The following is a 23819-nucleotide window of genomic DNA, read 5'->3' as shown; positions in this document are numbered from 1 at the left end:
GTAACCCTGCATACAGGCTCTCAAAGGCGGCCGTCTTAGCTGCCGTGACTGCTGACTTAGCCTCCTTCCTCGCTAGCTTGTACTCTTTCCTGTTTACCCGTTTCTCCTCTTCGTCCTTACTCTCCACCAACTTGGCATACGCCCCTTTCTTGGTCCCCACTTTCTTCTCCACCTCTTCATTCCACCACCAATCCCCCTGATGGTGCCCGGCCCGGCCCCTAGAAACCCCCAACACCTCACTCGCATTCTCCCTGATGCACCTAGCCGCCCTATCCCACATACTATCCACGTCTCCCCTACACTCCCACACCCCCATTCCTGCCAACTTCTCCCCTATCTCCCACGCCTTCACTGGCGTCAAGCCGCCCCACTTAATTCTAGGTCTACACTCCCTACTTCTCCTCTTTCTATTCTTCTTTATACCCAAATCCATAACCAAGAGCCTATGTTGGGTCGAAAGGTTCTCACTCGGGATGACCTTACAATCCTTACACCACGCCCTATCCCTTTTCCTAAGCAACACAAAGTCAATCTGGGTCCTGGCTACCGCGCTCCGAAAGGTGATCAGGTGCTCGTCCTTCTTCGGGAAGCCCGAGTTCACCACCACCAGCCCAAAGGACCTCGCAAACTCCAGTAGGGTAGCCCCCTCCTCATTTCTCTCCCCAAAACCAAAACCACCATGCACATCACCAAAGCCTCCCGGTAGCGCCCCGATGTGCCCGTTGAAATCTCCTGCTACAACAATCTTCTCCGAGCTTGGCACGCCTCTCACCACCTCCTCCAAGGCCTCCCAAAACCGCATCTTCTCCTCCCCCTCCGATCCCACTTGCGGTGCATAGGCACTACACACGTTCAGGGTAAACCCCCGAATGACCAACTTAATAGTCATCAACCTATCATTGATCCTCTTCACCTCTACTACCTGACCTCTAAGCTCTTCATCCACTAAGATGCCAACTCCATTCCGACGCCTCTCGCTCCCAGAGTACCACAGCTTGTAACCATCCACATCCCTAGCCTTAGACCCTACCCACTTGGTCTCCTGAACACACGCAATATTGATCCTTCTCTTCCTAAGGGTCTTCACAAGCTCTATGGACTTGCCCTGCAGGGTCCCTATATTCCAAGACCCAACCCTCAGCCTACCTTCACTACCCGCACGCCCTCCACTACTTCCCCCGTGGCCAAACCTTGGCCTCCCTCCCACTCCCGCCCTTTCCTCATCCCCCGCCCCCACCACTGCCCCCCCGCCCCAACCCCCTCGGACATGACCCTATCCACCCATTACTGCCCACAGCCACAACTAGGCGAAAGTATAAGAGAATATAAAGATAATATAAAGATATAAAGACATAAACGATGGTAATAGTAAAGCAGCAGCAATTAATACAAGGCTCACACCAATTCAAGGAAATATTCCAGCAACCAAACTATACTCAATTACTAGTATAATACGAAGAATGAAAGAATGCAGAATGAAGAATGAAATAAGCAAAGGTTAGAAGTCACCAGATTTCACTTGTAGACCAAGCCGGCAACCAAGCCCCGCGTCGACCTGCTGCCGGGGGATCGCTACTGAGATGGATCCGCGGCTGCCGGCTGAAGACCGAGCTACAGCTGCTGCCCTGTTGTATGGCGCCGGCGGAGGGGGGGGTCTGGACAGAGAAGGGGGGGTACAGCAGGGGGGAACCGGATCTCGGCGACGGCGGTCGGTGACCGGCGGTCAGGTCCGGCGGTCAGCGTCGGTGACCGGCGGTCGGGTCGGCGCCGTAGGTCGGCGACGGCGACGGGGCCGGAGGGCCGAGGCGCGGGAGAGAGAGGGTACGGCGGTGACCGGCGGTAGGGTCGGCGCCGTAGGTCGACGACGGCGACGGAGCCAGAGACCGGCAACGGCGACGGAGACCGGCGACGAAGCCGGAGACCGGCGACGGAGGTCGACGCCGGGGACCGGTGGTCGGGTCGGGTCGGCGCCGACGGTCGGCGACGGCGCCGAAGGCCGTGGACCGAGATAGTCCTAATTGGAAAAGAAAGTGTCCTATTAGGAAAAGGATTGATATGTAGCATCTATAAATAGTCTCAATATAATAATGTAGTTACAACAATTCAATCATACTCTTCCCTAATATTTTTCACAACTATATCTTCCCAACAACTTGAGTTTCTATCCTCCATATTGTCCACCAAATGCATGCTGAGATCCTACTCCCATCAACCATCACGAGGAAACACTTAGTATGTTGCCTCAAGTTTTTGATTCCTAGACCCCCTCATTTTGCTATTGATCAAGAATTTCCATTTTACCAAGTGAAAGCATCTCCTCTTTGTTCCCTGGCCAAATAAAGTTCCTTCTTAATGAGTCAATCTTTTCTCAATATGGCAATGAAAATACAGACAATGTGTACATCGGAAGGGAATCCAAGAGACTAATACACTATTCACCAAAAGAATTCTCTGTCCCAGAGAATTAATTTCTTTTCACACCTCTCCACAACTCCGTTCATATCTCCAATGACTTGTTCTTAGCTCCCAAAGTGTCCACCCTCACAGCTAAGAATCCAGTCAAACTCTAAATAAGTAAGACTCAGTCTAATCTTTCCTAATTTAGAAATTGCACTCAATCAACATAGTTTTCACTCATTCTTTCTTGGCCCTCTTTTCTAGTCACTTTTGAGTTTTGATCAAATCTTCAAGGTCCCATAGACTGAGAAAATCTGAGATTCCCCTGGTTCGTAAGAAGATTAAGAAGTAAAAACGGCTTCAAAGATGGTAAAAATCAGCCTCAGGTGTCAGGAGTGGCTCAAAGCTAATAAAGGGTTTGCTTTAGGTTCTAAAATTTTGAGGCCCAAAAAAATTCTAATTAAGTTTTATGATTTTAGGTTCACTTCTAACAATATTTGAAGAATGTAAAAAAAAGTTGCAATGTTATATCCAAAAAAAAGAAATAAAACTATTTACTTTTTGCTAAAATATTTTAGAACTTTGAATTAAAGAACTCAAATTTTCATATTAATAAGTAAATTTCTTACAACAACATCCCGGTAATGTATTGCAAACAAATGGCTTTTTATAAATGATAATACTACTATGTAAAGTTTCAGGTTTTTTGTCTTTTAAGAAGACCATACTAAAAACAAGTAGTATGTATAAACCAAATAAACAACTCTAAATTATTATTATTATGGTGTGCATGTATATATATTTAAGATCTCTTATTAATATTTAGAAAGAAAATTAAATTTTAACATAACCACACATCAAGAGTCTTGAATTTGGGTTTTCCATTCTTAAGATTCATAAAGAGTTCCGAACATTTTAGATTTAACTATTATAATAAAGATGAGAAAGCAAATAGAGAACAATAATTACATTACACACATATTTGAATATTTCATCATTTAAACTAGTGTACATACCAGTGGCTGATTGAGTAGCCTCGGCAGGTATTTTAGAAGCCAATGCAAACAATGTTGTAAAATATACTGCACAAATAAGATTATCAGCGGCCAATCCAGCAGTAACAACTGATGGTGATGTCCCCAGAGCTTCAGAAATAGCCACATAATTGACAGCTGAAACAGAGTTGGCAATTTTTGATAAAATGAATTAACAAAAAGTCAAATTGCAGATAACTCAGTATGTAGCATATTGTCTTTCAAAAAGAATAAGCTAATAACCATCACAATTACAGATACAGATATATCATTAAATGGTATCAAGTTGAACCAAGTTTGCTATATTTCCCACTACTTCTCTACTTCTTTATCTGTAATGTTTATTTTTAATAAGGGATGGATTTTGTAATGTTTATTTTTAATAAGGGATGGATTTTTTATTGTTCTCCATTAGCTACATTGAATACTGTCAAAGTGTAGCTTCTATGATAAAATATAATTTTGTTTTATATGGATACTTTGGTTCTTTGTTGTTAAAGAGGCAGCAAGATGACACAAAATTCTTATGGAGTAAGAATATTTCTAAAACAAGTTAGACAAGGCTACCAATTCAAAATCGAGAATCATTTCTGAATCAAATATAAAGATCAAACGTTGAAGCTGAAACTATCTTTAGATTGTACGATGTTCCCAACTTAGTTTCTATACCACATGAATGCTTAAGATAAACATATTTTTTTATTTCAGACCACTGGTCAGAAGAAACGTTCTAGGACGATTAATCGGAATTGTAACAATTTGTTTGAAATTGTCCTAAACATGCCATGTGGAAAGTTGAAATTAAAGTATTGCAAAAAAAAAAAAGAAAGGGATCATTCTTTTGGGAACACATTCTTTTCGAAACGGAGGGAGTAGTATAAAACTATTGAAATATAGCAAATAAAAAACTGAAAAAAACTAAGATCAAGAGAGATATGAAACATACCTTTTAGAAGTAAGTCGAGTTATCCAAGTTAGAATCAAATAGATCAAGAGAAAGTAGGAGAGACACAAGTCAACTATTCAAATTAAGAGTCAAATAATCACAAAAATTATACATAAACTACACGTTCACAAGTTCATAGACCAAAAATAATTACATAAAATGAACATTTAAACTAAGTTCTACTTGAGACATCTAACATAAACATGAGTACATCCAAATCAAAGGTCATCTTTCTCAATTTCTTCCATGTTGTCATCTTCTTTCAAAGAAGACACCTTCTAGTTGAGGTTCGTCAATTGATAATTCAACTAACTCGTTGATACTTTCATCAATATTGAAATGATCTCCACCTAAAATAATACCAAATAAATTTAGAATATTGTGAAAAAAGATTATCACAATAAAAATATTACTCAACAAATATCAAAAGACTTACCTAAATTTCAATATTTGCTTGGACCACTTGTATATTTTTCTTTCTTTCCAAAAAGCAAGCGAAGATTATAATGCACAAACACTAAATCTTCAGCTCTCGAAGTAGTTAACTTGTTTCTCTTGATGTTGTGAATCAATGAAAAAGTGCTTCAATTTCTTTCACAACAAGATAAAGAAACCGGCTGGGAAAGCAATTTGTATGCCAAACTTTGTAAAAGTGGAGCATTTACACCAAAGTTACCCCATAGCATCAACCACATGAGGCTCACTAAAGTGACCACTCAAACTACAAAATGCCCAATACTCCAACGAAACTTGCTAATCATTTGGATCTTTGAAAGTATTCGATTCTATTTGAAGAGATCTCCCTATCTTCATTTGGAGCAAGTCTTCTTATCCCATTACTTTCCCCTTGAAGCCACAATTCATAATAGTATTGGGACGAAGGAATGTGCTAAACAATGCAATGGGGGATTACTCTTATTCCACCTAGCCATAAGAATTTCTTGAATTGTATCAAAAAAAAATTCGATTGGCCGTTAATAAGATCTTTCCCCTCGTGCTCAAATACAATCACCTTCACCTTTTAAATCATGGTCTCCACAGGTCATAAATAAGGTGTAATTGTGGAGTATCAAGGTCAGCTCTTCTAAGCATGGATATTATCGGCTCCGTACACTTGAAAAAGTATTCAAGTTTATCCCACCATGCATCATCCATCACAAGCGACTTTATCTCACGCCCTCTCGCTTCAAGTACTTTGTTCCCCTTGTAATTCTTCCTTTCATCATCCATTACCATTAATTTCAATGACGATTTTATCTTATAAACACGACAAGTCGTGGCAATGTGGGAAGCGAATCTTGTTTCGGCAACTTTTAACAAAGATAGCTCTGAATGCTTTTGGAAAATGTCATGCGCCATGTCATGACTCACAACAACATTCTTTAAACTACTTACTTCACCAATCACTTTTAGTATCCATGCACAACTTGAAAAGTGGGTCAATTTTTTAGAAGGTTGGCACGTACTTTTCAAAGCAAGATTTTGACAATGTACAACACACGGAGTCCAAAATATATTCGAAAAAAATTGTTTAACAACAGTACCGGCAAGCTTCATATTTCCGGCATTATCGGTGATAACTTTGAACGACATTTTTTGGATCAACATCTTCAATGGCTTGAGTAAACAGCTTATCAATATACTCAGCATCCTTGACAACTCCACTAGAATTAATGGATTTCAAGAATATTGGTCTACCACTAGATGCTTACATTATATTTATCAATGGTCGTTTTTTAATATCCAACCATCCATCCGAAAAAATTGACAACCCTTTTTCTTTTCCATGTATCTCTAATATGTCGTAATTTTCTATTTATATTAGCCTTTTCTTGAGCCAAAAATGTTGTTCGTAACCTATTATAAGTTGGTGGAACATACCCGAGTATAAAAGTCGCCGCCAAAAACTCCGAATACTTTTTAAAGTGAGGAGAAATTGCAAAGTTGAATAATAAACCTGATGCATAGAACATCCGAGCCACCAACTTGTCGGCAGTTTTCTGTTGGCAATGCTAAACGGCTTCTCTAGTGCTCCACCCGTTGATCTTTTTCTCTTTTTCGGTTGTGCTAAATCTGAGCCTTCAGGAAGAGATACATAATCTGTCTTTTTTCTTATATCTAATTGCACCATTGATTATTTCTTTTCAGATTCTTCATTTTCCATCTTTAATGTTGCACATAATTCATTACTAATCTCTTTGCATATTGCAACTCCTTGACCAAAAAGTGTTAAAAGATGTGCTTTAACCTTAGAATATGAACCCGTAACCTTTTTATTGCAAAAGTTACATGACCATGCTCTATTTCCACTACCATTAGGAGCAACCATAAGAATCTTGACATGATTCCATAAAGGTTTATCATCAAAATTTAATCCAACACTTTTTGTGGGTCTCAACAACAACAAAAACAAACCCAGTGTATTCCCACATAATGGGGTCTGGGGAGGGTAAGATGTACGCAGTCCATACCAGTTCATGGAAGAACATAAAACTTTTGAAACTTTTTAGCTATGGAGGAAAATTTCGTTAAGGATAAGGAGGGAGATGAAATTTTTTAGCTTTGTCGTTTTCTCAATTTTTTAAGGACAATGAGGGTCTTCTAGTCTTTGGGAGGGAAAAGTTGGTGAAAAGATGGAGAAGTTTCCAAAAAATAAGAGATAGTAATACAAGCTACAGGCTACATCTGCAAAAAAATAAGACGTTTTTTGGATGATATTTGACTTTTCCCTTATCCAAAAGTTCATTTTGGAAGCTATTTTGTTTGGAATTGTACAAATCTCATTAAAACCTTCTTACTTTTGGATATTTTAATTTGAAAATATTATTATGTTTTAGTAAGAATATATTTTTTGTATAAGAATACATTTTTTATACCGATTTATGAGGCACAATTCTAATTTCAAAAGTCGATCAGTTTAATTTTAATCGTAAATTCAAATTCAAAAATCATATTAATTCTAAAGTCAATCATTAAATTAGTCGTTATTTTGACCCTTGACATATCTTGTTATCAATTAAATTAGTCTAATAAAGTCGATCATTACTTCTAACCTAACATATAAATTTCATGTATTTCTATCGTTCAATTATTACACTAACAAGAAAAATCAAATGATTTAACAAGATGCGATATCTAATATGATATCATTTTAGCAACTAAGTTAGTAAATAAAGTCAGTAGTTACTTCTAATGTAACATAAAATTACACTTCAAGTATTTCGATAGTTCAGTTATTACACTGACAAGAAAATTAAACGATCTAATTAAATGTGATCTCCAATATGATATCTTGATATCAATTAAGTTAGTTAAATAAACTCAAACATTACTTCTAATCTTACATAAAATAACATTTAAAGTATTTTGATGGTTTAAAACTTACACTGACAAGAAGAATCAACTGATCTAACAAGATGTGATTCATAATATAATATCTGGTTATCAATTAAGTTAGTCAAATATTGTCAACTGTTACTTCTAATATAATTACATTTTAAGTATTTCAATAGTTCAGAACTTACACTGACAAGAAGTATCAAATGATCTAACAAGATATGATCCCTAATACGATATCTTTTTATCAATTAAGTTAGTCAAATATTGCTAGTTGTAACTTCTAATATATAGTTACATTTAAAGAATTACGATAGTTCAGAATTTACACTGACAAAAAGAATTAAACAATCTAACAAGATGTGATCCCTAATATGATATCTTGTTATCAATTAAGTTAGACAAATATTGTCAATTTTAACTTCTAATATATAATTACATTTTAAGTATTACGATTGTTCAGAACTTACACTAACAATAAGAATCACACAATCTAACAAGGTATCATATCACATCTTGTTAGATCTTTCGAATCTTTTTGTCAGTGTAAGTTTTGAACTATCGAAATACTTAAAATGTTATTATATATTAGAAGTAGCGATCGACATTCCTGAGTCATGGGTCTATCGGAAATAGACTATCACTTCATCTGAGGTAGTGATATGGACTGCGTATACTGTACCCTCCCTAGACCCCACTTTGTAGGAATATACTGGATATGTTGTTGTAACTAGCGATCGACATTGTTTGACTAACTTAATTGATAACAAGATATCATATTAGGAATCACATCTTGTTAGATCGTTTGATTCTTCATGTCAGCGTAACTTCTGAACAATCATAATACTTAAAGGGATCGTTTGGTTGGGAAACAAGTTATGCTGGGATTAGTTATGTTGGGATTAGTTATCCTAGAATAAGTTATCCCAATATTATTTTTTAGTGATTGTTTGGTTTGTGGTACTAAAAATGATAGGCATTACATCCTTTCCAAGAATAGATAGTTTGTTTATAAAAATACCCTTCGCCTTTATTTAGCTTAGTATTTCACGTTAAATTACTTATTTTGTCATAAATTTTATAAAATGTTGATAATCCCATTTTTTTAAGAAAAGATTCATCATCAAAAAATGTGAAAAAGAATTACTCTCATCTTACATTATTTAGTATCACTAATATTTGGAAAGTTGAATTGTATTTTTTTTTAAATTTAAATTTTCAAATATGTTTAACAATATATAAAAATAATTTTTTATTTAATAATTAAGCATGTACTAAGATAAAACAGGAATGTCAAGATGCTTTAATTACTTGTCCATGATAAATTTGTTAGGAAAAACAAAAATTTGATGTAAGATTAATAATTACAAAATACAAAGACAATAAACCCTTCGATCAATTTGAATTTGATTGTATATATATATTAAGTCCATATAATTGTTCAAATTTACCAAAATGAACGAAAATTTGTAGAGTAATTAAAATTTAAATTAGGGATAAAATTATCAAAAAAATTTAATGTAAAGCCTATTAAAATCCCACATTCTCTCTTATATATAGTAGTAAAGTAATATATGTATAGCCCATATAATTGTTCAAATAAAGGAGCAAAAATTTGAAGAGCAATTAAAATTTAAATTAGGGATAAAATTGTCAAAAAAATTTAATGTAAGGACTATCAAAATCTTGCGTTCTCTCTTATATATAGTAGTAAAGTAATATATATATATATAGCCCATATAATTGTTAAAATAAAGGAGCAAAAATTTGAATAGTAATTAAAATTTAAATTAGGGATAAATTGTCAAAAAAATTTAATGTAAGGACTATCAAAATCTCGCGTTCTCTCTTATATACAGTAGTAAAGTTGTATATAGTAGTCCCTTGGGCATGATTTCCAGATGTTCGCAGAGAAGTTGGAATTCTGCCATATTTTCAGCTTGATCAGTGTTAAGCCGACTTAATTCAAATTGTAATTTCTTTGCCTTTTCAAACAAGGATATAAGTTCGTTCTGATGTTAAATAGCACGTTGCCTTTTTCATTTATGGCGGCGTCAATGCTATTCATTTTTTGCCATATACTGTTGATCAACACCTGAGTTCTATTGTCCATATTGGACGTTTCTTGAAAGAAAATCTGCAAAAACATTGTCAGATCCTTTAATATTTTCAATTTTGAAAGTATAAAATGACAATAAGACCTGCCATCTGTGTAACCTATATTGTGGTTTCGAAGGTAGTTTATTAAATATCAATCTTGATATTTGTGTGTTATCTGTTTTAACAACAAATAGTTTTGGTAATAAAAATGCAGAAAACTTTCGTATTCCTTTTATTACCGCTAATAATTCCTTCTCATTTGTGGAGTAATTAACTTTGGCTCCGTTAAATGTTCCACTGGTGTGTGCATATATATATATAGAGAAAGAGAGATGAAAAGTGATAATTAAAGGATTTGGAGGGTAATTTTATTATTTTATGACTTTAGCCCAAGTTAAAATATGGTGGAATTATTTATACCACCCCTTAGGTGGGATAACTTATCCCGATACTATTTGTTAATCCCGGGATAAGTTATCCCGAATTTAGCAACCAAACTTAACATAAAAAAATTTATGCCGAGACTATTATTTTATCTCGGGACTATATATTTTAATACCTCACACCAAACGAGCCCAAAATGTAATTATATATTAGAAGTAACAATTAATAATATTTGATTAACTTAATTGATAATAAGATATCATATTAGGGATCACATCTCGTTAGATCATTTGATTCTTCTTGTCAGTGTAAGTTTTGAACTTTCGTAATTCTTAAAATGTAATTATATATTAGAAGTAACAATTGACAATATTTGACTAACTTAATTGATAAAATGATATCGTATTAGGGATTACATCTTGTTAGATCGTTTGATTCTTCTTGTTAGTGTAAGTTCTGAACTATCGAAATACTTAAAATGTAATTATATATGAGAAGTAACAATTAACAAAATTTGACTAACTTAATTGACAACAAGAAATCATATTAGGGATCACATCTTGTTAGATCGACTGATTCTTCTTGTCAGTGTACGTTCTAAACCATCAAAATACTTGAACTGTAATTTTATGTAAGATTTGAAGTAACGATTGACTTTATTTGAGTAAATTGATAACAAGATACATATTAGAGATCCATCTTGTTAGATCGTTTGATTCTTCTTGTCAGTGTAATAACTGAACTATCGAAATACTTGAAGTGTAATTTTATATTAGATTAGAAGTAACGATTAACTTTATTTGACTAGCTTAATTGATAAAAGGATATCATATTAGGGATCACATCTTGTTAAATAATAACTGAACGATAGAAATACTTGAAATTTATATGTCAGGTTAAAAGTAATAACTGACTTTAGTAGAACATTTAATTGATAACAAGATATATCAAGGGTCAAAATTAACGACTAATTTAATGATTGACTTTAAAATTAATATGATTTCGAAATTTGAATTTACGATCAATATATTGGGACATAATATCAATTTACGATCAATTTATTGGGACATAATGATCAATTTACGATCAATTATTTAATGATCAATAATTGACTCTCGAAATTAGAATTTTGCCACATAAATTGGGACAAAAAATATATTCTTACTAAAATAGTAATAAAATTTTCAAATTAAAATATCCAAAAATAAGGAGGTCAAATCTCATTAAATGAGATTTGTATAATTTCAAACAAAATAGCCTCCAAAATAACTTTTTGATAAGGAAAGTCAAATATCATTAAAAAATGTCTTATTTTTGCAGAGGGGGTAGCTTGTACAACTATTTCTTATTTTTGGAGAACTCTCCATCTTTTCACCAACTTTTCCCTCTACCAAAGATTACAAGACCCTCCTTGTCCTAAAAAAGTAGAGAAAACAACAAAGCTAAAAAAAATTATCTCTCTATCCTTAACAAAATTTTCCTCCATAGCAAAAAAATTTCAAAAGTTTTTTGCTCTTCTATGGCATCAGCAACAATAAAAGGAAAGAGTATCTTGAGACCAACAAAAAGTGTTGGATTAAATTTTGATGATAAACCTTTGTGGAATCATGTCAAGGTTCTTATAGTTGCTCCTAATGGTGATGGAAATAGAGTGTGGTCATGTAACTTGTACAATAAAAGGGTTTCGGGTTCATATTCTAAGGTAAAAGTACATCTTTTAAAACTTTCAGGCCAAGGAGTTGCAATATACAAAGAGATTAATAATGAATTATGTGCAACATGGAAGATGGAAAATGAAAAACCTGAAAAGAAATAATCAATGGTGCAATTAGATGCAAGAAAAAAGGCAATTTATATATCTCTTCCAGAAGACTCAGATTTATCACAATCGAATAAGAGAAAAGGATCAACGGGTGGAGCACTAAAGAAGTCGTTTAGCATTGCAAATAGAAGCACTGCCTACAAGTTGGCGACTCAAATGTTCTATGCATCAGGTTTATCATTCAACCTTGCAACTTCTCCTAACTTTAAAAAGTATTCGGAGTTTTGGCTACGAATTCTATACCTGGTTATATTCCACCAACTTATAATAAGTTTCGGACAACACTTCTGGCTCAAGAAAAGGCTAATATAAATAGAAAATTACAACCTATTAGAGATAAGTGGAAAAGAAAAGGGTTGTCAATTTGTTCAAATGGATGGTCAGATATTAAAACACGACCATTGATAAATGTAATAGGAGCGAACATCTTGGTGGACCAATATGCTTAAAATCCATCAATTCTAGTGGAGTTGTTAAGGATGGTGAGTACATTGCTAAAGTGTTTATTAAAGCCATTGAAGATATTGATCCAGAAAATGTCGTTCAAGTTATCATCGATAATGCCAAAAATATGAAGCTTGTTGGTACTATTGTTAGACAAACTTTTACGCACATATTTGGACACCGTGTGTTGTACATTGTTAACATCTTTCTTTGAAAAGTATGTGCCAACCTTTCAAAAAATCGGCTCACTTTTCAAGTTGTGCATCGATACTAAAAGTGATTAGTAAAGTACGCAATTTAAAGAATTTTGTTGTGAGTCATGACATGGCGCATGACATTTTCCAAAAGCATACAAAGCTATCTTTGTTAAAAGTTGCCGAAACAAGATTCGCTTTCCAGTCATCATTCTCGTGTTTATAAGGTAAAATCGTCATTGGAAAAAATGGTAATGGATGACGAATGGAAGAATTACAAGGGAGACAAAGTACTTGAAGCGAAAGCGCGCGAGATAAAGTTGCTTGAAATGGATGATGCACGGTGGGATAAAGTTGAATACTTTTTAAAGTGTACGGAGCCAATAGTATCCATGCTTAGAGGAGTCGACCTTGATACTCCACAATTGCACCTTATAAATGACATGTGGGATACCATGATTGAAAAGGTAAATGTGATTGTATTTGAGCATGAGAGGAAAGATCTTATTAACGGTCAATCGAATTTTTTGATACAATGCAAGAAATTATTGGTGCTAGGTGGAATAAGAGTAATACCTCATTGCATCGTTTAGCGCATTCCTTGGTTCCCAAATACTATCATGAATCGTGGCTTCAAGGGAAAAGTAATGAGATAAGAAGACTTGTTCCAAATGAAGATAGGGAGATCCTTAAATAGAATCAAATGCTTTCAAAGATCCAAATAATTTGAAGAAGTTTCCTTGGAGTATGGGGCATTTTGAAGTTCGAGTGGACACTTTAGTGAGCCTCATGTGATTGATGTTATGGGTATGAAGATCCTCTATCTTGGTGGGTTAATTATAGTGTAAATGCTCCACTTTTACAAAGTTTGGCATATGAATTGCTTTCCCAACCAACTTTTTCATCTTGTTGAGAAAGGAATTGGAGCGTTTTCATTGATTCATAGCATCAAGAGAAAGAAGTTAGCTACTTCAAGAGCCGAAGATTTAGTGTTTGTGCATTATAATCTTCGCTTGCTTTCTCGAAAGAAAGAAAAATATACAAGTGGTCCAAGCAAATATTGGGATTTCGGCAAGACTTGATACTTCTTGAGTAATTTTTTATTGTGATAATCTTCTTTCACAATATTCTAAATTCATTTGGTGTTGTTTTAGGTGGAGACCATTTCAATATTGATGAAAGTATCAATGAGTTAGTTGAATTGTCAATTGACGAACCTCAACTAGAAGGTGTCTTCTTTGAAAATGAAGTTGCAAATTTGGGAGAAGATAACAACATGGTAGAAATTGAGGAAGATGATCTTTGATTTGGATGTATTCATGTTCATGTTAGATGTCTCAAGTAGAACTTAATTTAAATGTGCATTTTATGTAATCATTTTTGGTCTATGAACTTGGGAACGTGTAGTTTATGTATAATTTTTGGTCATCATTTGATTCTTAATTTGAATAGTTAATTGACTTGTGTCTCTCTTGACTTTCTCTTGGTCTATTTGATTCTAACTTGGGTAACTCGCCTTACTTCCAAAAGACTAAAATGTATGTTTCATATCTCTCTTAATCTTATCTTTTTTTTTAGTTTTTTATTTGCTATATTTCAATAGTGTTATACTATCTTATTTTAATACTTTGTTGTGTGAATTGTAGGAAAAGGGATGAATCATGTCCTTTGAGAAAGGTCCACTTGCTTACGGCCTCATTCCTTCATGATCTAACTCTACAAGGCACAAGTTACATGTAAGTTTTCCACAATCTCATAAATATAATTATGAATATTTGATATTTTTATAGTTATATGAATAACTTTTAAATTTTTTTTGTCGAGTCTCCGCACACGTATCCATATCTAGATCCACATCCCGAATTTTAAAAAATTTGATCACGAAAGATTCGACATTCGAATCTGCACTCGTGTCGAACACCCGCATCCGAGTCCGAGCAACTTAGAAACTAGTTAAATTAAGCTTTTAGGGGTCCCGGGGGCTAATTTGTTGAAAAGGACTTCTTTTCGAAAATTCAACGTTGTTTTTGAGTCTGTAACGTGCAGCATATATGGTTTAGTTCTGTGGGGTCCCGAACAAATCCGAATGGCTTGTTCGGAGACGTTAAAGTTAAAATTTCAGCTGATGCAACAGCTGATATCTGGTGCATCAGGCCTTCATCGCGATTGTGTGTCCAGGTGTAGCAATCATAGGCCTCATTGGCACTCTTCATCGCGATCGCATGGTGGGTGGACCGCGATCGCGATGTGTATCCTAGTGGACCAGGTCAGGTTCTTCATCGCAGTCGCGAGGCCCACTCCCACAATTGCGTTTCACAATCTAGCCCAGGTCAACATTAACCCTCACAATCGCGACGTACTATTCAAAGAACAATAGAAATAGTCTATTTTCGCAATTTTCACCATTTTTGAACCTAGGAGCTTCATGAATAGGCGATTTTGAGGGTTTTCTACGCCATTCTAGCTTAGGTAAGCTTCTAATTCATCTTCCCATCTTTTCCTATTGATTGTATCCTCGAAAACACCTTTTAATCATGTTTTCAAACTAGAATTTGGGGGTTTTGCTAGTAAACTCTTAAATTGATTTTTCTTCAATTTGAACCTCGTTTTTAGCTTGTTTTCTCTTGGGTTTTAAACTGTAGACCCTTATAATTTTGGAAAACATGTTTTTTAAATAAAATTTATCACTATTTTCCTTTTAACGCGTAGATTTTATATTCGAATGTTTTAGCTCACTCGGAGGCTGTTCGTAAAAGGAAGGCTACCTATTGAAAATTCTAGGCTCGGATATCGGCACTTCGAGTTAGGTTATGGCTTAACTTTCTTCAGACTGGCGAGATAGTTAATAAATGCATAAAGCATGCTATGGGTTTGGGTAGTTAGCTATAGGAGCATTATTTCGAGATTATCATTATGGTTGTGTGCCCGTGTGGGGGCTTATGTGCTTATTGTTGCTGACTTGGACTATTATATATTGTGTGTTACCCATGTAGGGGCTTTATCTGACATCCTAGGCCTTATTTGTGCATTTTATGCCTTTATTATTAATGTGATTTTAGGGGGGGGGGGGGGGGGGTTGAATAGATATTGTAGGCCTTTTTGAGCATTATTGCCACTATCATAATGAGGATACTTGTGTATGAGGTTAAAAATAATATTATTGATGTCTTACATGCCTATTTATCCCGGTGGTGCGAAGCGAGAACTGATATCACGAATTATTGACACATCGAGTTGGTTTTGAGCTCACATATGCATGTATTTGAATGGATTTCTATCTTTGCATCAAATGATTGTGAGCATTTCATACGCATTCCATATATACATGTTCATGAGACATTGGTATCATTAAGAAACACTGATTCGAAGGAATATGAAACCCTTGAGCCGTGAACACTAGCTGGAGAGGTAAATGTGACACTTTATAAAATCCTTTATTCGTGAACACTAGCCAGAGAGGTAAATGTGACACTTTATAAAATCTTTTATCCGTGAACACTAGCCGGAGAGGTGAGTTGAGATTTGAGGTAGTATATACGGGTTGCGAACCCCCTATGGGTCCTATGTTGGGAGCACTGAGGCTCGCACGTGCATACAGAAAGTCGTGTGATGACTTTCAATCATTCATCATGATCACATCATCATTGCATTGCATACGCATTTTCCGTATTTTCTTTTTGTACCCTTAATGTGTATTTAGTTTCCGTATATGTTATCGTGTTTAGATGTTTCTGCATTGATCTATTATTATAGAATTGTTAGTGGAGACGATGTGAGCCGTTTGGGAAATTTTTTGTTTGCAAGTGACGTGCTCATAGTATTTTTTGCTCAAATTATTTTCTGCTCTGCTCAGTCAGCCTATGATACCTACTAAGTACAAGCGGACAGTACTCATCCCTATTGTGCCCTTTTAGTGCAGATCCTAGCTCGAGTACGAGATGTGGTAACTAATCTCGTGCGATTATTGTCAGACTTTTGAGGTACTGGTGTGTTCCAGAGTTCGGGGCAGACCTCTTTCTATCTTAGTTGTCTTTATTTATCTTTCAAACACACATCCATGTATTTCAGTTATTCCAAATTGTACCAGATGCTCTTACGCTTATGACACTTGAATTTTGGGGTTATGGTATTTTGTTCAGACTTCCGCTTATTATGTATGTGTATGACCAGACTTCCTTCTAGAAGTCTTGTTTTAATTACATTTTTTATTTTTCTTTCCTTTTTGGACAACCAGCTTACATACCAAGGTTGGGCCTCGGTAAGTGCCATCATGACCTCAACTATTGGGTCGGGTCATGACAGGAAAAGATACCGATCATGCACAATGTGACACTTAGAGCCTTCAACTACAAAGTAGGTTGCAGTATTGACATTCCTTATAAAATAGGATTTGAAACTTGCATCCATGCCAATAATAGACCATGCAGCAATGAGAAGCCAACTAGTTGTTTTTTCAACACTTTGAATTTACAGGAACTCCAGTATAAACATATAGTGCATGTTTCCATGAACATTACTGGGAAAAAGCATGCATAAGGTTTACAGATGTAAAAGGATGATCCTAAACAAAAATTGTACAAGACCACAGAGCAAACAAGAATCTATGAATTTACCTCCACCTATGTGTCTTCCCATTAGAGCAGCAGCTATCTTCCAGCCATCTTGACCAAGTGATCGCATCGGAACCATCCAAAAAGCCACCACAGTCCCAATAGTGGTTGCAACTATCAAAACCAAGGGCAAAAGAACCAATTAGGAAATTGAAAAAACTAAAGCTCACGATGAGAGAAACTATATGCAACAACCCAACCCCTCATTTTGAGTATTCACACCCGATTCCTTGACTTGAGACTTTCAGTAGGTTCTTATGATGTTTTGGGACTTGTTGGTAAGTTCAGTTGGAGACCTGAGGGGTTCAGGGGGGTTTCGGTACACTTGGAACAGATTTAGCTAATGCAGATTTTCTACTGGTACAGTGTGCATAGTGATTTAGCAAGTACAAATTTAGCTAGTGCTAGAAACTTGGAACAAATTTAGCTAGTGATGACTTTGGTCTAGTCTTCTCTCGGAGAGGGCCTATGGGTTGGTTTAGCCATCTTAAATGTGCTAAGCTTTTGATCAAGCAGTCCTATAGTCCTATCTGCACAGCGCTTATGGATCGGTCTAGTGCTCCCAACTTGTGTTGCTCGGAATCTTCAAAAATGTCGACGGGTGCTTGTCGGATCCTCCAAAAATAGTGTATTTTTGAAGGATCCGGCATGGCTGCGGCAACATTTTTGGAGATTATAAGCAACTTAGCTCCGAACCATGAGGGTCTAGTGCACATATGTGATTGATTTTTGTGGCTTAAGGTGTTGAAATTGTTATACCCACTATGGTTATATATAGCCGAGATATGTTCTATTTGTTGTTTATGAAATCTACTATTGAAGACTTGCTCCACGGGGTAAGACGGAGGAGCGGATCGATGATCTTACTAGGTCCTTGTGACTCATACCTACTGCTCTATACAGATTTTGTGCTATCGGGGGACATACTTGACTACTTCAAGGCATTCGTCGTTTGGAGCTTCCAGCTGAGGTGAGCCAACCACATTTGTTCATGCTGGAGTTTGTCTAATTTATTTCATTATAGGGATAGCATTCCTAGATCTTTCATACTCAGATTCTATTAGATGCCTCTTGATCGTGTCTTTTAGATTATGGTTGGTTCTAGATTGTGTATCAGCAAATTTTACTTACATTGTTAAGATTTAGTCTCTCATCTACAGTATGATTTCCACTTTGATTTAATCGTATATGAAACCGTGGATAGTAGTAGTTCTCCTAGTAGGCTGCAGCAAGTCAGGTACCTGTTGCGGCTCACGAAAATGAGCTGTGACGACTGATATGTCTGCGCTTCTCGATATTCAGATGATGAAAATAACAAAATTTCGTAGTCTAGTCAGAAGACCTCACAACTATACCAAGAGATGTCAGATTTTTTATTTTTGATTTTTTAAAAAAAATGAAAGGATATAGGATAATTTTAATTACTGTAGGAGGCCTTAAGGAGCTCCACTAGCGGGGAAATCTATGTTTCACTGCCCACATAAGTAGAATCCAAAATAAGTAAGGTGAACCGATCTAAGTGGAACAGCACAAGATTGAATGGTCCATCCACAGAAGGAAATCTGATTGCTCTAATTAAACTTATCAAAATGCTGGAAAGAGTAGAATACCCAAAATTTTGTAATTACCTGTGATACTAGGCAGTTCAATAAGATCTACCTCTAATCAAGCTTGTAAAATCAGCTTATTTTGAAGAGTGCTTTTCAAGAAAGTACTTTTGGTGAGAAGCAAGGTGCATTTGACCAGTAGATTTAAAAAGAACTTTCAAGCAGCAATTGGTGTTTGGCCAAGCTTTTTTAATGTGCTTTTAAGTGTATTTTTTCAAAGGGTTTGAGTGAGGTGTGTGCTTTCGGTTAGATAGTGTATAGTACTACTCTGTGGGTGTCTTATTTCTGTTATTTTATCTTGTTTCATGTTTTATTACGGTTTTTTTACCGTCTTTTTTGTCTTGAACCGGGGGTCTATAGGAAACAAACTCTCAACTTCTTCGGAGGTAGTGGTATGGATTGCGTACACTTTACTCTCCCCGGACCCCACTATGTAGGAATACACTGGGTATGTTGTTGTTGTTGTTGTTTTAAGTGTATTTTTTAATCTAAAAAACACCTTCTGCTACTCCCTAGAAGTACTCATTTTCTCCCAAAAGCTTGGTCAAACACGTTACTTTTTTAAAATAAGCAGTTTTGGCCTCCCAAATGTTTGGCTAAACAGGCTATAAAGCACCAAAATTTTGCGACAACGACTAACTCCCCTCTCATCATCAAGTATTATCAGGTTGATGAATCTCATGTTCTAGGCTAGTTCTTGGGAGCAGATCATTTCATTCTTTCTCCCCATAAATAACAACCTGTAGCTTCTAATACTTTTTAACTGGTTTCTTGGCAAGTGTCCTCATGGTAGCTTTTTTCAAACTAATTTGAGAACTTTCCAAAGTTCTTCATGCAGATCTTTAAAGACGCATAAATATTTAAGGAGAAATTTGTGCTATGTATAAGCAACATGAAAATGTTGAAAAAGGTGGTAGCTTGGTTCATTGGCATACCAGACACAAGTCAGGAAGGTGATGAGGCAATGCTTTTCAATATGATATGGTACTTAGTTCTCATACCTATTGACATTATACCATTGATTACAACGTTACCCAGAATACCTAAAATAGGTCCATATCTCTGGTAGTAAGTATCAACTAATTAATGCTAAGAGGTTAGGTTTCCTGGACTTCAGATGGAAGCCTTTCAAATTGAAGATGTAGTAGACAAACCTAAATCCGAACATCACATTGCTTTAAAGTGATACTGCTGATTATCGGCAATATCATTTTCCTGGTAGAATTAACAAAAATATAATGTGCTACTGAATAAAACTAGAAACCAAAGTTGTATTTTATATAGAGGCCAGGGAGATTTGATGGAGGAGAAGAGCTTTCCTTGTTTCCATTTTGGACAAAAAAATACAAGGGAAAGAAGCTCACTAGAATTGAAATATATCCTTTTTAGCTTCCACCCAGGTCAAATAAAGAACAAACCAGTCTGTGAACTTTAGCTGAAAACCATTGCAAGCTAAGGCCATTATGTACATGGCCAAACATAAATATGGAGCCTTTAATAGCAAACTGGAGAAATATCGTCCAACTTTTTTAAAAAAATAAAGTGATAAATTTCATTTTTTTAAAAAAAAAAAAGCAAAAAAGCTTGCCTGTACACAAGAAGTATATGAAAAAGTAGAAAACCTTACAAGAGGACATGGTTTTCTACAAATAACCCACACTCATCTATACATGTAGAAATCCTACGGGTGCACCAAAAAGAAATAAGGAAAAATAGGCTATTTCTCAAGCGTCCAAAATCTTGTATACTCCCTTAAAGCTTTCTATTCCTCTATCACCATATGATCCACATAAGTGCTAGAAGAGCAAAATCACATGCTCTGCATCTTCCTTCCTTCTTATAAATGCCCAACTAAAGATTGTTTCTTTCACAGTGCTCGGCACCACTAACTCAAGTTTGAACCATCTCAAAACTTCGCAACATAAACAAGAAGCCATCTCACAATGTAGAAGGTGATTCACATCTTCATTCTTTGCAGATGAAATACCAACTGACACAAGTTATCTTTCTTTTTCTCAAATTCTCCGCCGTCAGGATCACTCCCCTCGTAGCTAGTCAAGTGAAAAAACACTTTTCTTCGTACCCTAGGGATCCATACCACTATATGTAGAAACTCACTCTCTTCCCTAGTTAGAAGCTCCTCATAATATGACTTCAAGGGAAAAACACCATGCCCCTCACACTTCATCTCCATACATCATGGCTATCCGTAATAGCTTTTTATAGGTGAAGCAAATTAAGTAAGTCCTGAAATTCTGCAAACTCCCAATCGTGCAAATTTCTCTGAAACCTCAAATCCCAAAGCAATTCTCCCCTTGTCTACTCCATAACCGTTGAATCGACATTTTCTTTTAACAAGTGATTCTACACATGTTAGGAAATGTGATTCTCCAAATGTTATTTCCACACCACCTATGTTCCTAAAAACTCACCCTACTTCCATCATCCACCTTGAAATCCATATTCTCATTGAGCTCCTCACTTCTTTAAGATATTTCTTCGTAAGTCACACCCATATGGAAGTGAAAGATTCTGTCCTTCACCCCCCTTCCAAAATTCTACACTTCTTTGTAATCACCCCTCTCCACAAAGCATTCACCTGTAACCCCAATCTCCATAGCCACTTTCCCAAAAGAGTCTTGTTAAAGACCCCAAGATCTTTAACCCCAAGCCCATCCCAACACTTTGGAATAGGGACAATTGCCCAGGTTACCAACTGAAACTATTTTTCCCCGCTTGAGCTATCCCACAAAAAATCTCTCTGAAGTTTTTCCAACTTCCTTTAACACTTACTCGGGCTTGTAACAACAACGACATCCCAGTAATCCCACAAGCAGGGTATTGGGAAGGTAGAATGTACGCAGACCTAATCTCTACCTCGTAGAGGTTACTGGGGTGTGTAACGAAGACATGAAATATGTGGGAATGCTCAACAGTGTACTCTTAACTAACACTTCCTTTCCCCCTTTAGATAAACATCTCTTTTGACAACCTGCAAGTCCCTTTCTACCCTTTCTACCATCGGGTTCCAAGCTGCCCGGTCCATATTAACGGCACCAAGAGGTAAACCAAGATAAGTAGAACGAGACCCAATCTTGCAATTCAGCAGCGGTGCTAAGACCTCAACATTTTTCACCTCACCAACTGGGATTATCTCACATTTTCTAAGATAATTTTTTAAATCTGACAACACCTGGAACCATGTCAACACTTGGCTCAAGAACTCCAACTGAGCCCTATCAGCATCACAAAAACACTTAAGTATCATCAGCAAACAGGAGATGTGACACCCTCACAATACATTCCCCACTACCGATGCAGAAAAACCTCTCAAGTAACCTCCTATCACAACCTATCCATCCTGCTCAATGCCCTAACTACAGAACGTCTAAGACTTCAAAATCAATGACATAATAATAGTTTCACCAATTCTAAAGATAAAACATGAACTGATCATTCCAGTAGATGTGCCATAAGTTGTTTTGAAAAAATGAAGCAACCAATTACCTGATCCAAGAAAAAAAGCCAAGAGCAGTGTTCCAGTAGACTTTAATACTCGACGCATATCGGCTCTAAACAACAGCAAGGGAACAGCAAGTGGAAGCAAGAATCCTGTCACAATTTTATATGCTGGCGCTTCACTAGCTATAATGCCCAAATTACTTGCTGCTAGACCAACCAGTGTACTTACTAGTGCACCACTTAGTGCACCCCCAACCTTGGTCTTCTCCGACCTTCAATTTTCAGAAGACCAAAAATCAACAAGCTGTGTATAACTATAAAATCTGAAACCCTGATTTGTTCGCCCATGATTATACAAATATTAACAAACTTGTAAATAAAAAGTACTCTCTCCATCCCAATTTATGTGGCACGTTACGCTGCTCAAAAGTCAATTTAACTAATATTGGAACCTAACAACAACAACAACAACAACAAACCCAGTGTATTCCCACTTTGTGGGGTCTGGGGGGGGTAAGATGTACGCAGTCCATACCTCTACCTCTGATGAAGTAGAAAGGCTGTTTCCGAAAGACAAATATTGTGCTACTAGGGATCGATCCCTGTTCGCATAGACGGAAGCATTGGCTTCCACCAGCGCATCAAGGTGCACTAGCTTCCTTGTAAATTGTATTAAATCAACTTAATATTTTAAAATTGAAATCCCAAGTATGACAAAGCTTCCTTGTAAATTAACACCAAGGCACGCTCAATAGCAAGAAGCTAGTGACTTCTTTCAAGTCATTACCTAGAACTTACAAGAGATACCCCTTTCTATCCCATTAGTCAAATCTTAACATCCTAGTTTCAAAAAAAAAAACAGAGCTAACACAGTAACACCCTATTTATACTAAGAGGCCTTTTCAATTCAATCTCCCATTTGATTTCAGATGATCAAACATAAAGACTCTTCTCTTCAACAACATACCAAATGTAATCCCACAAGTGGGGTCTAGGAAGGATACAGTGTACGCAGCCTCACCCCCACCTTATGAAAGGTAGAGAGGTTGTTCTCATTAGACCCTCGGCTCAAGTAAAGCATAGCAAATTAGATATAAAAAGAATGGAGAAAGAAGTAGCATCAACAGCAAATAATATGATAACTGAAGCTTCGGTAGCTCCTTGTGCCTCTCAAAAACTCTACACAAGTATTACTTCCTCCGTCCCAATTTACATGGCACGGTTGGAACAGCAAGAGTCAACCAAGTTTTTCTTTGATTGAAATTTATTTATATGCATTTTAAATATAATAAGTCATTAACTATTGTAGTAATTTATATTACTTTTCATACAATTTTCAAAAATATAAATTTTATTTCAAAAGAAACATAAAGTGTCTGACGTTCAAATTCCCGGTTAAAGTTTAAAAGTGAATTTCAAAATTTCAACTGTAATGTTGATTAAAGTCCACGTAATTTGAATCTTGAAAAACGATATTAATACC

The 23819-nt window shown here is 36.1% G+C and overlaps 1 protein-coding gene across 2 annotated transcripts in view; it reads right to left on the bottom strand.

Annotated features, from left to right (window-relative positions):
* LOC107856501 (uncharacterized membrane protein YjcL) overlaps positions 1–23819 on the bottom strand; it is a 33249-nt gene that overhangs the window by 4987 nt on the left and 4443 nt on the right. For both annotated transcript variants that reach the window (XM_016701505.2, XM_016701506.2), the window contains exons 2-4: positions 22382–22608; positions 17271–17381; positions 3414–3569 (exon numbers count right to left, since the gene is read on the bottom strand). In XM_016701505.2, coding sequence (XP_016556991.1) covers positions 3414–3569; positions 17271–17381; positions 22382–22608 — 494 coding nt within the window. The remainder of the gene's footprint in view (positions 1–3413; positions 3570–17270; positions 17382–22381; positions 22609–23819) is intronic.

Source organism: Capsicum annuum, chromosome 7 (genome assembly GCF_002878395.1).
Source record: "Capsicum annuum cultivar UCD-10X-F1 chromosome 7, UCD10Xv1.1, whole genome shotgun sequence".
Classification (NCBI taxonomy): Eukaryota; Viridiplantae; Streptophyta; class Magnoliopsida; order Solanales; family Solanaceae; genus Capsicum; species Capsicum annuum.
Note: the sequence above shows the minus strand (reverse complement) of the source record. Positions and strands in the feature narration are given on the sequence as shown.